General features: G+C 43.0%; 2 protein-coding genes across 2 annotated transcripts; both read left to right on the top strand.

Annotated features, from left to right (window-relative positions):
• Positions 1-1,246: 1,246 nt before the first annotated feature.
• TMEM9B (TMEM9 domain family member B) lies at positions 1,247-9,591 on the top strand. The gene is made up of 5 exons (XM_063158497.1): positions 1,247-1,364; positions 2,974-3,065; positions 4,750-4,858; positions 5,727-5,861; positions 8,434-9,591. The coding sequence occupies exons 1-5, from the start codon at positions 1,290-1,292 to the stop codon at positions 8,587-8,589; spliced, it is 567 nt and encodes a 188-aa protein (XP_063014567.1). The 5' UTR covers positions 1,247-1,289; the 3' UTR covers positions 8,590-9,591.
• A 120-nt stretch (positions 9,592-9,711) lies between these two features.
• Positions 9,712-14,664, top strand: ASCL3 (achaete-scute family bHLH transcription factor 3). The gene has a single exon (XM_063158498.1). The coding sequence runs from the start codon at positions 13,536-13,538 to the stop codon at positions 14,073-14,075; it is 540 nt and encodes a 179-aa protein (XP_063014568.1). The 5' UTR covers positions 9,712-13,535; the 3' UTR covers positions 14,076-14,664.
• The last annotated feature ends 572 nt before the right edge of the window (positions 14,665-15,236 follow it).

Below are 15,236 nucleotides of genomic sequence, written 5' to 3' on the forward strand. Positions count from 1 at the left end.
TGGGGAGCACAGCTGGAAATGCTGCTTCTCACCAAGGCTGCCTGCCCCCTGCAAGAGGGAGATCACAGCTCTTGAGTGGAAATAATTAATCACTGACAAATAAGGAACATTGCTGGATTTTAGTGATGTCTTAGAGAAACAGCTGTCTGTAGGGGGATACAGTATGGGTGAATGAAGGTGGTATAGAATGTAATCTTATCCCCTAAAGAGTTGCAGCTGAACCAATTACTAAAGATTAGGAGCAGGCCTGATTTTAACAGGCCACACCTGTAGCCAATAAGAAGAGTGTTATAAAAGAGTGGATTGGTGGGATCTGGAGTTAGATGACTGCTGCAAGGACAAGGAAGAGTCAGTGTTTAGAGGAGATGCCGACAAGAAATTTCAAGGAGTTATGAACCTCTAGCAATAAGAAACCCTTGCAATGTAATGACAATACAACTCTTGCACCGTAATGACAATAGCTGTCTATAAAAGGCAGGAAGATTTATATAACTGTGTGTCCAGATGTGTAAAAACTGGGTTATGTGCTGCTCACACACCTCATTTTGAGTGGTACTAATGATCAGTCCTTGGATTAAACCCATTCTAATAGGGCCAAGATTGTGGGAACTACAGGCCTGCCAGCCTGCCCCACCTCTCTTTAAAAAAGGGCATCTTGATACTAAAGTGTGTCCAGAGAAGGATAACAAGGCTCCTGAAAGGCTTTGAAAATGTGTTTTATGAGGAGTGGCTGAGGGAGCTAGGTTTGTTTAGCCTGGAGGAGGCTCAGGGGAGAGCTCATGGCTCCCTACACCTGCCTGAGGGGAGGCTGCCGTGAGCTGGGGGCTGCTCTCTCCTGCAGGGAGAGGACTCGAAGAAATGGCTTTGAGCTGAGCCAGGGGATATTCAGATTACACACTAGGAGAAATTCTTTCACTCTCAGCGTGGTCAGGCACTGGAACAGGCTGCCCAGGGAGGCGGTGGAGTCGCCATCCCTGGAGGTGTTCAAGGCGTTTCTGGATCTGGCGCTGGGTGATACGGTTTAGCGGTTACAGTGCTGTTTTGGTACTTGGGCTGGGTGACTTTGGAAGTTCCATCCCTGACGATTGCACGATTCCAGGAATATTTCTGTGCCGGCCGGCCCGCGCTCGGAACCACGGTGCGGCGCCGCCGTTCCCGCGGGGACGCCGCCAGGCGCGGCCGGCGCCCCACGTGAGGCGGCGGCAGGCGGAAGTGATGGCGGCGGCGCCCGGGCGGCGGCGCGGCGGCCACAAGAGGCGGTGAGGCGGCCACAGAGCGCCGGGCCCGACATGGCGGCCCGCGGGGCGCGCCTCTGCTCGCTGCTGCTGCTGGCCGCACTGGCGGGGCTGGGCGCCGAGGCCAAGGTGAGCGGGGCGGGGGACGGGTCACAGTGGTGCTCCCGGTACCGGGCCCTCCCTCCGTCCGCCGCCCCCGCCGGGCACTCGGTTCCCGCGGGTGGTCCCGCCTTTCCGGCCCCACTGCTGCCTCGGGCGGCTGTAGGGGAAGGCCGGAGCCGGCGGTTTCGTGCGGGCGCTGCCCTGTCCCGCTCGGTGGAGCAGCAGGGCCCGCCGGCGCGGCCTCGGCGCCCGCCCCGGTTCCTGCGCTCCCGGTAAGCTCGTAGCCATTGTTGTCGCTCTGCCGTGGTGCCCGGGGACACCGTCACACAGAGCTACGAGTGGAGATGGAGCTGCCGGGGCTGGGGGACTGAGCTCCGCTCGGTGCCCGGCTCAGCCGCGCTGGGTGCGGGCGCTCCTCTCTGGCCCTGCCCTCATAGCCGGGACTGTCCCGCGGCTCTCGGCGGCGGGCAGCGACACCGGGCCCTCTACGGTCACAGCACCTGCGTTTGAATTGTCCCCTAACACCTGTGCGTTTTCTCCTTTTCAATGGTAATCAGCGATTTGACCCCTCCGCGGGGGGAGCAGGTCCGGTGTAGGATATGGTACATGGGGTGTGGATTTACATTCCTCTCCTGAGACCCCCTGCCCTGCTGCACCCGGCTCTGGCTCCCCAGCACTGCAAGGACGTGGAGCCAGTCCAGAGGAGGCCATGGAAAGGATCAAAGGGCTGGGGCACCTCTCCTGTGAGGAAAGGCTGAGGGAATTGGGATTGTTTAGTCTGGAGAAGAGGTGCCCTAATTGCAGTACCTGAAATCTGTAAGAGAGATGGAGAAGAGCTGGTTACATGGGCAGGTAGTGTCAGGATGAAGTTTTACACTGAAAGTGGGTAGGGTTAGGTTGGATATCGGGAAGAAAGTCTTCTCTGTGAGGGTGATGAGGCACTGGCACAGCCTGGCAGGGTTCCAGGACAGCTTGGACAGGGCTTTGAGCAGCCTGGCCTAGTGGAAGGCTGTCCCTGCCTGTGGCAGGGGAGTTGGAACTGGATGATCCCTTCCAATCCAAAGCTTTCTATAATTCTGTGCCAGTGCACTCAGGGTTTCCCAACTGACCTGTGCTCACTGTTACTCTGACTTGGCTGCTCAGTACAGGAGTTCATTGCCAATACTTGTTCACTCGTTCTTTTGTAATGCCATTAGAAATTGTCCTGAACTTTAGATAAGCCATGTTTATCCTCTCTCTTGTTATTTGCTAAAATAAGCTTAGTATTCTTTAAAGCTCATCACTGTATATGACAAGCAGCTATCCTTGTAAGCTGAGTAGTTGAGTAATCAACATCAGCAACTTCTGCATGTGTGGTTTTTCTTGGAAAGAGGAATGAGCTTAAACTCCATTTTTCCCCCTGAAGAATTGTGTTTCTATCTCAAAAGTAATGTTACTTGACAAATAGCTCTACTCACTTAGTAATTCTGAAGTAATTCTTGTTCTTAAACTTGCAGGAAGTCCTGAGTAAGACTCTTCAGAGATACTTGCAAGTAATTTGTGTTAAATATTTCAAGTCATATGTAAAGAATGCCTGATTATATAAATTACATAATAAGATAATTTGTTCTATGTGTGTTGTTTGCTTCACTTCTAGAACTCTGAGGATGTCCGGTGTAAATGCATCTGCCCTCCTTACAAGGACCACTCAGGCCATATTTACAACAAAAATGTTTCACAGAAAGACTGGTGAGTGTGTGTGGCACATACAAAATGATAATAAATCTTACTGGTTAAAGCGTTGCTCTGTAGAGATTACATATGGATCTCCTGTGGTGGTGCCAGGACAGAGCAGAGCATTTCCATAACTTACTGGGGCTTTTCTTTCAGAAGTGCTCCAGAATTCAGCTCTAGCAAGGGACAAGGCTTCAACCCTCTACCTTTTGCTCTGTTTTCTCTTTTGGTTTGCTTGTTTGCATATTTGTTTATTTAGACTTGGAAGTAGTAGAAGGGAAGAAGATGATGTGTTTTGAATCCAGTGACTTGGAATGGTGTAAAGGCAAGGGAGCCTTTACAAACCTGGAACTGGGGCTTGGGAGTATTTTCTTTGCTTGCTCTACTCTTAAAAACCATTTCATCATTTAGGAACTGTTGTTTCTGGAGTTTTGTGAGGTTCTAGTAGATTTTGCACTTTCTAGCAACTTGGAGAAGAAAAAATTCTGATACTAGTATTTCTTATATTCTCATTAAGAGACCTTCTACTGTACTTAATCAACATACAAGATTTCTGCAGAACTTGGGCGGTGTATTGACACAAGCTTTCAGCCACAGGAACAGCAATTGCACAGATTGTGCCTGGCATGTATTTTTCATTTTTGTAGCTTGAATGCTGCTTTCTTCCACAGAGGAAAATGTTGCTCTGCTTTCACATAAATGAGACAAATAAACCTTCCACTCCTCTCCAGAGGCTGAGAGGTGGCACTCAGCAGTTGCAGCTGTGAAGAAGTAGTACAAACAAGACAGAAGAGAGGGGCTGGTGCCTGGCTGAGTGTTTGCAGCACTGTAGTTTACCAGTAAAGTGTTGAGTGCCAGGCTGCTGCTGTCACTTGAGGCCTCGTGTTTCACTCCCTGCTGCTGCCTGTGCCAGCACTGGGGTAACCAGGAGAAGGGTGAAAGAGGATCCTGGTTGTGTCAGTGCTTGCAGGGACCTGGGGTCTGAGCTCTGAGTAACAGCCTCAGTCAGCAGGAAGGCCAGCATTATGGAAGCTGTTGTTGGAAGCAGTTGTCTCATGGCAGCTGGGTTTTAATGCTATAGAGAGCCCATAATATTGTCAACCACACTTTTCCACAGAGGACTGACTTACATTTGGTAATCTTTTAAGTCAAATGCTATTGCTGAAAGCCGAATGCTCTTTATTCACTGTCTTGGTGCTTACAGAAACAAACCATCTGACTTCCTTTTTTATTTCCCCAATGTCTGTACCTTGTGATGACAAGAAATTCAGTTCATGAATGTCAAAGAGAGGCTAATCTCCCTTCAGACAGTGAAAGGATGGAATAAGGCTCTTTTGAGTATGGTGAAGAAAGAAGGGGAATTAGTACCTGAAATTTACTTTTATCCATGATGTCAGTGTCAAATGATGCATTGTGCTGGATTCATATCCTTGGACTTGTTCTGCTAACAGCTTTAATACTTTCTCTGAAAAAGGAAGACATGGTATTGAGTTAGAAAAATCTTAAAACTTGTTTAGCAGCTTGTCAGTAGCTGAATTTCTCATTTAAATGGCATAGCTATGCTGTAGTGATTTATTTGTACCTGCACTTTAGAACAGCTGAACTTAAGCAAGCTGAGCTCCTCAGCCCCTGCAGCAGAGTGGAACAGCTCAGTCAAAGCCAGCTCCAAGCTGACTGGGCAGTTTCTGTGTTTCCTCAGTGACTGTCTCCATGTGGTGGAGCCCATGCCTGTCCCTGGACCTGATGTAGAAGCTTATTGTTTACGTTGTGAGTGCAAATATGAGGAGAGAAGCTCAGTCACGATTAAGGTAAGCAGTGTAACTCTGTTGGCATGTATCAAAGACTTCAGCTGTTTAGTAAATATGTCTATTGTCTTTTAGAGAAATGCTGTTTTTAAAGGGAAAACTGTTCTAAGGCAGCCTAAAATGTAACTTTTTTGTAGTAGCTGTTTACAATCTTTAGCAGTAACAGTAGCATCAAACTTTAGCTGAAGAAGAGGCCCTTTATTGAAATCTCCACTTTTGAGGTCAGACTTTACATCTTGCTGAAATTCTGAGTATTTTAAGACATTTGGTCAAGCTTTGTGCTTTGTTTTCCTTATTATTCCAGAGGACCTCTCATTACACAGCTGCTTTACTTTCTTACTATAAATTTTCTTTATCTGTATTTATACTAACAGATGTTTTCTGTGCTCTTCACATTCTTGCCCCATTAGAGCCCTTGAGGCCTGGACTGCTGTGAATAGACTGCAGAATGTCTTTTGGTTTTTCACAACACAGATGTCTTTATTTTGGGATTTTAGAAGTTTGGTGTTTTGTTTTGCTTGGTGACTGAATTCAGGTCTATGCTAGACAAAGGGAGATCAGTGGGGGATGCCCCAGATTTGTCACCTGTTTAATGGCCAGGCTGGACAGTTGTCCTGGTGGAAGTGAGAGTTATAACACTGAATTGTTTACAGAGGCATAGCCTAAGATTCTTTGCAAGGTCTCACAGTTTCAAGCTGCCCTAAACCCTTCTAATACCATGTTGTAGTCTTTTCTTTCTGGGTTTTAAATCTTCTGGTGACTCTACCAAAGATCAAACTTTGCCTGTACTCATCTTTTGGTCCTTGCTGCTTGTTGTGAGAGTGGAGGGAAAAGTCACAATCTTGGCATAAACTGTGCTTGCATTATGTAGGTGACAATCATCATATACCTGTCCATTTTGGGCCTGCTTCTTCTGTACATGGTGTACCTTACCCTGGTGGAGCCCATCCTGAAGAGGCGCCTCTTTGGACACTCACAGCTCATACAAAGTGATGAAGACATTGGGGTGAGTCCACCAGAGTCTTTGTGCACTTGGTTAGCGTGAAAATTGGGGTGGTTGGTTGATAATTAATTATTTGGGGTGAGCAGCTTTTTTTGCCAGGCAGTGTAAATGCTTTTCCTGCTGGGAGAGGAAAAGAAAGGTGTGTGGTGACTCCTGTGAAGCCACTCTTTCATTTTTCACTGGGCTGGAAGCAGTGAGAGCTGCTGCAGTTATGCCAGCTCTAGGCACAGGTTGTTTTCTCAGAGAAGAGACAGTGTAAGAATAGAGGTAAGAATATACAGCAGTACAGCTTTTTAAGAGTTAATAATCCAGTCTTGCCAGGCATCATGTTTATGGGAAGTGTTTACTGCTTAGATTGCTCTCTACAAAAAGAAAGTGTGGGGGTTGCATCTTCTGCTGTTCCAGTTTGAGTTTCTTGATTCTAAAACTTCAGAAAGAAGTTGCTATAATGAAGCAAAATACTAATAGATGATGAAATAATTTCTTAGCATTACAGCCAGAAATCAGAATCTGACAGTATATTCCAACAGGTCAGAGGAGGTTTTTTTTTCAGAGAAGGGGAGCAGTCTAGTAGTGACAGGATTTTCTGTCATTAATGGCTTTTCCATTCTCTAGCACTGGGTAATAATCACATATTTTTGTTATGAAATCAGGGTACATAAAGCATAGCTGATAAAAGGTATTATCTAGGAAAATGCTTAATTTTGAATACTTGATTATCCCCTTAGCAAATAGAAACACCTTTTTAAGTGAAGATGGCTGATGATTGTCCCCCTGTTTCTGAACTTCCCTGTGTATTACATTGTAGAAATGTTTCAACTGTCTTTATAATGACAAAATAATATTTTCCCAGTCACCTCTAGGAGGATTTTAGGTTGAGTGTTGGATATTTTTTTTTTGAAAGTAAGTATTTGAATGACTCTTCCTCTGTGTGCATTCTTATAGCAAATTGGGCAGCTCCTTCTTGAATTAAGTAAGCTTGTGCTGTATGCTAGATCTCAAACAAATTTTTTGCTTAGATATTATCTTAATACCTCCATGTGTGAGTTAGTCTTTTGACTGTAGGTGGAAGAAGTGAAATAAGTCCCATGCAGAGTTCAGGTTAACTGCAGAATGAATTTACCTCAAAGTCTGGGTCTGTGTTATGTTTTGCTGTAGCTGTTCTGTGAACATAACATAGTTTAAGGTCCCTTCTGAATTATCCCCATTCTTGCCTTCCCTCTTGCAAGCTCTTGAGATATTCTTGTGACACTTCAAAAATACCATATCCATGGATTTTGTGGCTGAATTTCAAGGCAGTGTGTTCACTCTTTGTTCTTGCCCATTGGTGGCAGTGGCAAATGATGAGTGTAAGCCACTTCTGCAGTCCCCTTTCCTCTTAAATTCTTTCCCCCCCTTATTGTCTACATAGAAATTGACAGCATCTAGCCTTGGAGCTGGGAATATTGTTTACCAGGAAGGCCAGTATCAGTATCTAGACTGTCCTGTGTTCCCCACCATGTGTTTTACAGCAGCAAACCATATGTTGCTATTATGACTTTTTTCCCCCTGTGAATGAAGTGATCTTTCTCCTGTTAAATGCCATTCTAAGTATAGGCAATTTTTTTTGGTCAGGGCTTGTCTGTTGTTCTCTGTGGGAATAGTTTTTAATGCTCATTGTGGCTTTGGGATTCAGAGTAATCATTTCAATAGGTGTCATTAATAATAATCTGTGTACAGCTTACAGTTGTCATTAAGCTGCTCTGCACATCATATCAAAAAGTATCCATTAATAGGAATGTCTTCAAAAGTGTTCTGGAAAAAAAGGATGTGAAATGTAGGGATACAAAAAGACAGTTATTTAATATAGGACAGTTATTTAACATAGTTATTTGTTATTTTTCATTATTTGTATGATGCTTTTTGATGTAGCTTTAGCAGCATGACTTTGTCCAAGCAATTTAATAGCCAAATGAGAAGTTCAGTTCCAACTCTTACCGTTTATAACTTGGCTATATTTGCTACCAGAAAATAAAGCCTTGCAGGTACTGTTAGAAAACAGAGAGAGTCAACATTAAACAAGCACTTGGTCCTCATTGAGCTGTGTCACTTAATCAGCTGTATTGACACTGTGCTTTCAGACAGCTCAGCACAATAGGCTTAGTTTGGTAAACACCAGAGTGTGTTGGTTTGATATAGAAGCTGTGTGTGAACATCCTGAACTGCCTGGCTGGAGATGGCCAGGAGCTGGCAGGGGACCGACCCCAATTCAGTTGTGGATTCACCACAGCCGTGGGGGTGCCTGGGTCTGCTCTGGGCTGCACATGGGTGCAAGACTGCTGTGATCCTGGGCAGCAGGTGATTGACAGTACAGTGAAGTGTGGGAAATCTGTGCAAGTTCCTGCCAATGAGAAATCGGAGTACGGTTCCAACAATTCAAAAACCTGCTTGGTCATCGTTACTGGCCAGCTTGTTGGGACATCTCCTTTACCTTAGGCAGACCAAACCCAGCCAGCCCCCAGGTGCTGTGGAGTGTAGCAGCCCAGCAGAGCTGGCAGCTGTAGCAGTGACGGTGGCTCTCTCTTTGCCCTCGCAGGACCAGCAGCCCTTCGCCAACGCGCACGACGTGCTGGCGCGCTCGCGCAGCCGCGCCAACGTGCTCAACAAGGTGGAGTACGCGCAGCAGCGCTGGAAGCTGCAGGTGCAGGAGCAGCGCAAGTCCGTCTTCGACCGGCACGTGGTGCTCAGCTAAGGGGGCTCAGGGAGGAGCTCCAGGCGTGTGGACTGGTGCAAAGAGCTGACAGAAGTCTTCCTGATCCTGCCAATTCAGAAGGGTTTTCTTGAATGATTTGTTATTGATTTAAAAACAAAATAAATTAAAGAAGTATTTGAGCTATGAAGGGATGTACTGGAATGGAAGGAGTTTAAGCAGATTAGTTAACCAAAAGCTTAAATCTTTGGTTTCAAATGGCTTTTACTAACAAAAAAAAGAAAACAAACCCTGAGATACCTTGGGTTGCCACTGTGGTACATTCTTTACAGTTGTGACTTTATGGTGGTTTTTAACTATATATTTCTCTTTACTATTTATGTGGTTAAAAAGTACCTGGGAACACAGTAATAACTTACAACTCACTAATCACTTTATGTAAAGACCTTTTGTAAATATATTTGGATTTTCTGCCGATTGATGCTAGGTACTGGAAATCAAAGTCTTGCAGTGTAGTTTTGGCCTCAGAGAATGAACCCCTGCTGGCTGTGTTCATTTGGTTTCTTGCACTCGTACTTTCAAGATGCTTGTATGGCAAGTGATGTCTGCAGACTTAAAGCAAAACATAAGTGGACACTGACTCCTGGAGCTGCATATTTCAAGTACTGTGATGTAGATAAATTCAAATGCAGTGCACATTCAAGACAGTGTTGACGTTTTGTTCTATTTTGCTTTAACAGCTTAATATATTGTAGGTGTATGATAGCTCTTATAAAATCTTTCCCCTTTCTTTTCATGGATAAAGTCTCAGGAGTTAGTATATGATGAAATATTTATTATAAAAATCTTCCTGCATTTGTCTGGATTGATGGTGTAAGGCACATACTTTCTCTAGCACCTGTCATCTTGGGAGTTAGGTGTATTTTTTTATCTGTGACTCTGTATTCATCTCTCTTCAGAGGTTATACAGTTGCTGGATGACTAACTTTCATATATCCCCTTTGGAATGTAACAATTAAAGATAAAACTGATTTTTGAAAAATGGATCTGCATTATCAGTTTGTCATCATTTTTCTCCCTCATTATGCTGAATGTAAACTCCATCTATAAAAGTGTTCCTCTAAACACGCTTCAGAGTAGAAATGTGCACTTGTTCAGTGATTAGGTAAAGAAAGGCCCATCAAATTGTTAATTGAAAGAAAATTTTAATCCCTGACTCAGATGTAGCTGTGCATGTGTTGTTGCATTATTATGTGACAGTTTTCAGTTCAGTGTGGAAGGAGATGGTCCTTGGAAGAATACTCTGTTTCTGGGGGCAGTTTTGGCTTGCTTACTCCATGCCTGGGGGACAGCCAGGTACGCAGCTTTGTTTTAATGCCAGTCCTGTAGACTTCCAAAACTGAGTTAACCTGGAGTAATTTAAGGCAGGTGGTGAATTGGTGGATTTACAGGATTCTTGCTTTAAATTGAAAAAAAAATTGCACAAGGATTGACAGGTCAAAAAAAAAATTCATGCTTAGGTTCAGTTTTTATGTTGAACATGGTCCCAGTGAGTGGGAGTTTGTTCAGTTGGTGCTGTGAGGTTGCTGGTTATGACACTTGGGGTCTACTAAAGAAGAATGCAACTTGTTTGTGAAATACATGCCTTGATTGTTGAATATCTCCCTGTCTCCCAGTCCTGGGAGTTGTTCTACCTCTTGGCTGCCTTTCCTGTGAGGCCTGAAGCTGGTGTGGGAAGGGGGAAGTTGGATACAGCACTGTGGCTCACACAGGGGCAGCAGAAGGTGGAGCTCTCTTTCCTTGATGGGTGACAGTCACAAGAAGCAGGAATGAGTGTATGTGCATCTTTTGCCAGTAAAAGTATTTCTGATCTTACAATTTTAAGCTAAAGTGGTTTGGGTTTGGATTTTTGTGCGTGGTTATGCTTTGATTGATAGAAGGGCCAAACCATGAGATAGTCCTAAGTGTCAGTCCTGTAAAATGTGGAGTTTTGAAGATTGGTGTCCTATTTTGTTGCACCTGTACAATTGGGCAGATATACTGGTATATGTAGCACCTAAGTACGTGTATACATTGCATTATAGAATATAGAAACATTCTGTACTGTTTCTCTTTTTAAGCAAAACTTGTGTTGCTGCTGTTGGCTCACTCAAATCTTCTCATATGTATTCACCTTTTATATGGTGTTACTCAACACTAAAAGAATTTCCCAAAATTACAGGTATAATGATTAAATTTAAAGGCATTAAGTTGGCTAATAATATGTGTCCTCACCTGTAGGGGAGAGAAATACATTACAAATTTCTAAATAAATGCTGCTTTTCTGTGTTTAAAATGAAGCTATGGAAATTAGTTTGCTTATGCCTTGACGGTGCATATTTACCTAAATTCTAGCCAATTGTTCTATTTAGATATTAGAGTACAAAATGCCAATAAGTGAAAACACTGCTTTGTATTTTCATTACTATACTGTAGTAGTCTGCAGCAGAAGGCAAGCAGGAAGTGAACAAACCACATTCCTGATTACTTTTTCAGGTAATCTGGATGTGCTCAATAGCAGTTTCAAAATTTCTAGCCCTTGATGCCAAGTTTTGTTGCCATCATAGCTGTGGTGTGGGTGGAAAAGCCCAACCAGAAATGAGCAGATCTAACTGTAAGCTACTTTGCATGTTGTCAATTGACTATAAATTGCTGCAGTCATTGACTCAGTGGAACAAGCTACATAATTCAGGTAAGAGACTTGCATATTGCTGTATGTAGCCACAGATCTTCACTGAATATCAATGTTCCATTTGCTAACAGTGTTTTCATAGCTTTTTAATTAATCCTGTTTAATGTGATCTCTTATTAAATAAGATGTGAGAAAAATGGAACATTAACATCTTTTTTTTTAATATCATTCAGATATTTTCAGGTTTTCATCTCTTTAAACAGCACATCTTGTTTCCCTGGATTTTACTTTCACCTGAAGATTGGTGAGTCTCTAGTCTAAGGGGAAAATGTTCCTAACACTTTGTGCAGGTGTGGAGGCAGCAGGTAACTGTTTTATGTAACCTTGTTACACAGCAGAAGTGTCACTACTAAGCAACAAATACTGCAAATATCTCTTCTTGAGGGGTTGTGTTGGTTTTGGTTTCTTCTCTGGAGTGATGTTGTGCCATAATTTTTTTTGCTATGTAGCAGACTTCTCTTCCTCAGTATTTTAAAGTTGTTAGCAGCAGAAAGATTTTAGGCAATAAGCCAGTCTTATAAGTAGAAAAGGGAAAGTTGACTGGCAACTATTTCCATTTTATGAGGAGTGTATATTCACATATGTAAAAATATGTGAGTTTTTTGCATGCATAATAATGTGAAATGGATGTGTTCATGCTTTTAGCCTACCTACAGAAGTACCTGTTTAAGATGCATTGGACTCCCACTCATGCCTAGCAGCTATAAATGAATTCTTCACTCACAGGATGTCTGTTGTGAAATCTATGTGCATTAGAAAAAGAGAAAACTCTGCATACTGAGGCATTTTCATAGAATATTTTGAGGACAGGTCCTTATATTCTCTGTGTAAATGTGGCAGGTATGAAGTCAGTAGATAATATTCCATTATCCCTATATCCTTGTGGTGGATTTGTGTTATGGAGTTGTGATTGGAACATGTGAAGCTTTGCCAGATTTCTGTGAGTATGGAATCCAGCAGATTCTGGTAATCCAGTTTTAATGTTCAGGTATGGTTTCCATTTTAGAGGATGCAATAGAGTCTAAGAGCTTTGGACAACAATGTATGGATGTGCAAATGGATGGTGAGTAAGAGCTTTTTGGATCAATTCTGTGTAGGCAAGTATTGGTTGCAATCTGTGAGGGTGGCTCATGGTGACTCTTTAAAAATTACCTGGTTATTTAAAATGTATTTAAAGAAGCTGTTAGGTAACAGTCATTACATCCTCAGCAGTTAGGCTGATGTTTAGCTGTTGGAATAATGATATTGGGAAGGCACCATAATGCAGCTTCTTATAACTCACTGCAAGAGTGTCTTTGTGATAAATGTGTCAGGGTGATGTGAGTGGTTAGAGCTGCTGTAATGCTGCTCTGAAGAGAGGGAGTGAGGGTAGGCCAGTCTGACTTAGAGGCTTCCAGCAGGGCCCCAACAGCTGTGTGCCATCCCTTCTTTGTATTACTAGGACATGCATTTTTCCTTTAATAAAGTGTTCATTTCATAAATATGACATTTAATATTTAATTTCAAGCAGTAGGATTGTTTTTAGTATTTCATGTCTGTGTTTAATCTGCAGGTAGGTGGAGAAGGAATGTGAGGACCTAAGGAGGAGTTAGATTTAGTGGGAATTCTGTCGTCTCTAAACTTCTGGTAAATCTTTGTATGAGTGGATGTCATACCTGACAGACATGGAATTAAGATTGAAATCCATTCTCTGCACAGGTTTTCCATTTTGTTAAAATGATATATTGAATGTAGCATCCCATGAATAGACAGAAAAGTAATTTGTCTTTGAAGGCTCTTTGGTATGACTAGGGAGTCTTTTACTGGAATTGTAGAATCAGTTTTTCTCAGGGAGGGGAAGGGAGCGGGCAAAATGCCTCAGATGTTGGCCTTCTTTATTTGTTGTCTGTAAGTTTTGGTGGATTTGGAGCAAGCTAGACCTATGTGGAATGCATATAGGTAGAGTCTCTTCATTTCTAAAGCTGGGGTGAAAGGAAGCTGCTTTCTCTTTCCTTTAGGAAACTTTAGTGGCTTTATATTAATATCTGTTGTGTATTAATTTAATCAGTGTGACTGACTTGCACTTTCTTGTACTTTTCAAATGGGATATTGTCTTGTTCTACCTGATCTTCCAACAGTGTTCTGAAATGTCACTAATGCATTAAAAAAGTCTCTTCTGGAAAATGTTAGCAAGGCCTAGAGTTGGTAAGTCCAGGTGAGTTTTTTAAACTGTTCAGTGTGAGTTAAAGTACTCTGTAATTCTGTGTTTCCAGGCTAAATGCAGAACCTGATGGATGGCAAAAGCTACTGTAACCTCATCTGTGCTGAGGCTCAGCACATCCAGCTGGCAAGGCCTTTCTGTGCAGACCCACTGGTCACGTTTCACGTGTACCCAGAAGCACCAAGCCAGGTCTCTTTGGCTGAAGATTTGGCATTCCTGCCTTTCATGTCAGAGCATCTCGTCACAGAGACCTTCTACAGCGAGCCCTGCCCCTTTCCCTACCAAGTGCCCCATTCCAGTCTCCACAAAAGTGAGTACTCCTATGGCTCAGCTTTCATCAGGAAGAGGAATGAGAGGGAAAGGCAGCGTGTTAAGTGTGTCAATGAAGGCTATGCCAAGCTGAGGCACCACCTGCCCAAGGAATACTTGGAGAAACGGCTCAGCAAAGTGGAGACCCTGCGTGCTGCCATAAAATACATCAGGGACCTCCAGTCTGTGCTGTGCACTGACTCTGGGGTGGCAGGAAAAGGTGTCACAGAGCCAAACCAGGCACCTAAAGGCACTAACAAACCAGCCCAGTTTTTGGAGACGATCTGAAGAGTTCCAAAGCCAGCCCAAGGTATCCTGGCAGGAATGTAGTAGTCGCTGTGTCAATGACGTGTGTGTCCTGGCACTCCTTGGGAGCAGATCGTGGCACACGTCACTGTCAGCCCACACAAGAGCTCGAACATTGCACATAGTTACTACACTTAGATATGAGAGGGACAACTGGGAGCATCTCAGCTGAATGACTTAAGTTAATTCATGAAAATCAGAACGGGTTTCTAAATTTGTCACCGAGCTAAAAATGTGACACCTATATGTGTGAAATAACTTGTATGTATCATCACAACCTGCATGCTTTAAAATAAAATCTGTCTACTTATGGGACTGAGATTCTCATTTTCTGTCATGTTATTGGTTTAATCTCACATGCACTTTCTTAAAATATTCACTCTAATTGCCAGTGATTCTTTTAAAGTGCCTTTTTAAAGGTTCCAAGGAGAGTTCGTTAGATGCCAAAAGAAAGGATCATTTAGTTTAAAATGGAGAAAAATAGAGTAGGGTGGGAGCTCTCTGAAGCACAGTTACTGAATATAGGAAGAGCATAAAGTTTTGTGAGTGCTGCTCCATCATTTTCTTATTAGTGAACATTTTAATCAAATTGAAAACTTTTTGACATTGTGTAATTTCCATTGAAAATTGGATTCTTGCACTGATGTCAGTGCCCTTAAAAATTACTAGGACTGCTTATAAAATACACAGTGTAAAGAGGGCTGGCAAGGTTTTGGCCATCAACATAAAAATAAACTACAATAAAAATTTTTTTTTGACTTTGACTGATAATGGTTGAGGTCTGGAGTGGTCTTCCCCAACCTCCCAGTCTGTTCCTCTGTACTGCTGATGGTTTCAGTAAAGTGTTACAAAATAGAACTGTATGAAGATGATGAAGAGAGTTTAGCTCAGAACCAATAAAATGTCTTAACATTTCCTCTGTGTAAGGGAATCATTGATACTAAATAGTTCTGCTGACAGCATGAGAGCTTGTAGGCTGTCTGCAGCAGAATGTATAAAAAAAAATGGTTACAGACTTCCCAAGTGATGTATCCTCCCTAACTGCCCTTATCCCACCCTGTTACATAGGTTTTATAGCAGTGAATTGAAACATGCCTAATAAAAGGCAATTAAGAATTCCAAGCACCTCCTTCCCCCCAAAAA

Source organism: Melospiza melodia, chromosome 6 (assembly GCF_035770615.1).
Source record: "Melospiza melodia melodia isolate bMelMel2 chromosome 6, bMelMel2.pri, whole genome shotgun sequence".
In the NCBI taxonomy this organism is placed as follows: domain Eukaryota; kingdom Metazoa; phylum Chordata; class Aves; order Passeriformes; family Passerellidae; genus Melospiza; species Melospiza melodia.

Bases quoted from the DNA above. Each gene is read 5' to 3' on its own strand.
- TMEM9B (XM_063158497.1), top strand. From the start codon at position 1,290: ATGGCGGCCCGCGGGGCGCGCCTCTGCTCGCTGCTGCTGCTGGCCGCA. The intron at 1,365-2,973 runs GTGAGCGGGGCG...CTTCACTTCTAG, and splicing joins GGCTGGGCGCCGAGGCCAAG to AACTCTGAGGATGTCCGGTG. The intron at 3,066-4,749 runs GTGAGTGTGTGT...GTGTTTCCTCAG, and splicing joins AATGTTTCACAGAAAGACTG to TGACTGTCTCCATGTGGTGG.
- ASCL3 (XM_063158498.1), top strand. From the start codon at position 13,536: ATGCAGAACCTGATGGATGGCAAAAGCTACTGTAACCTCATCTGTGCT.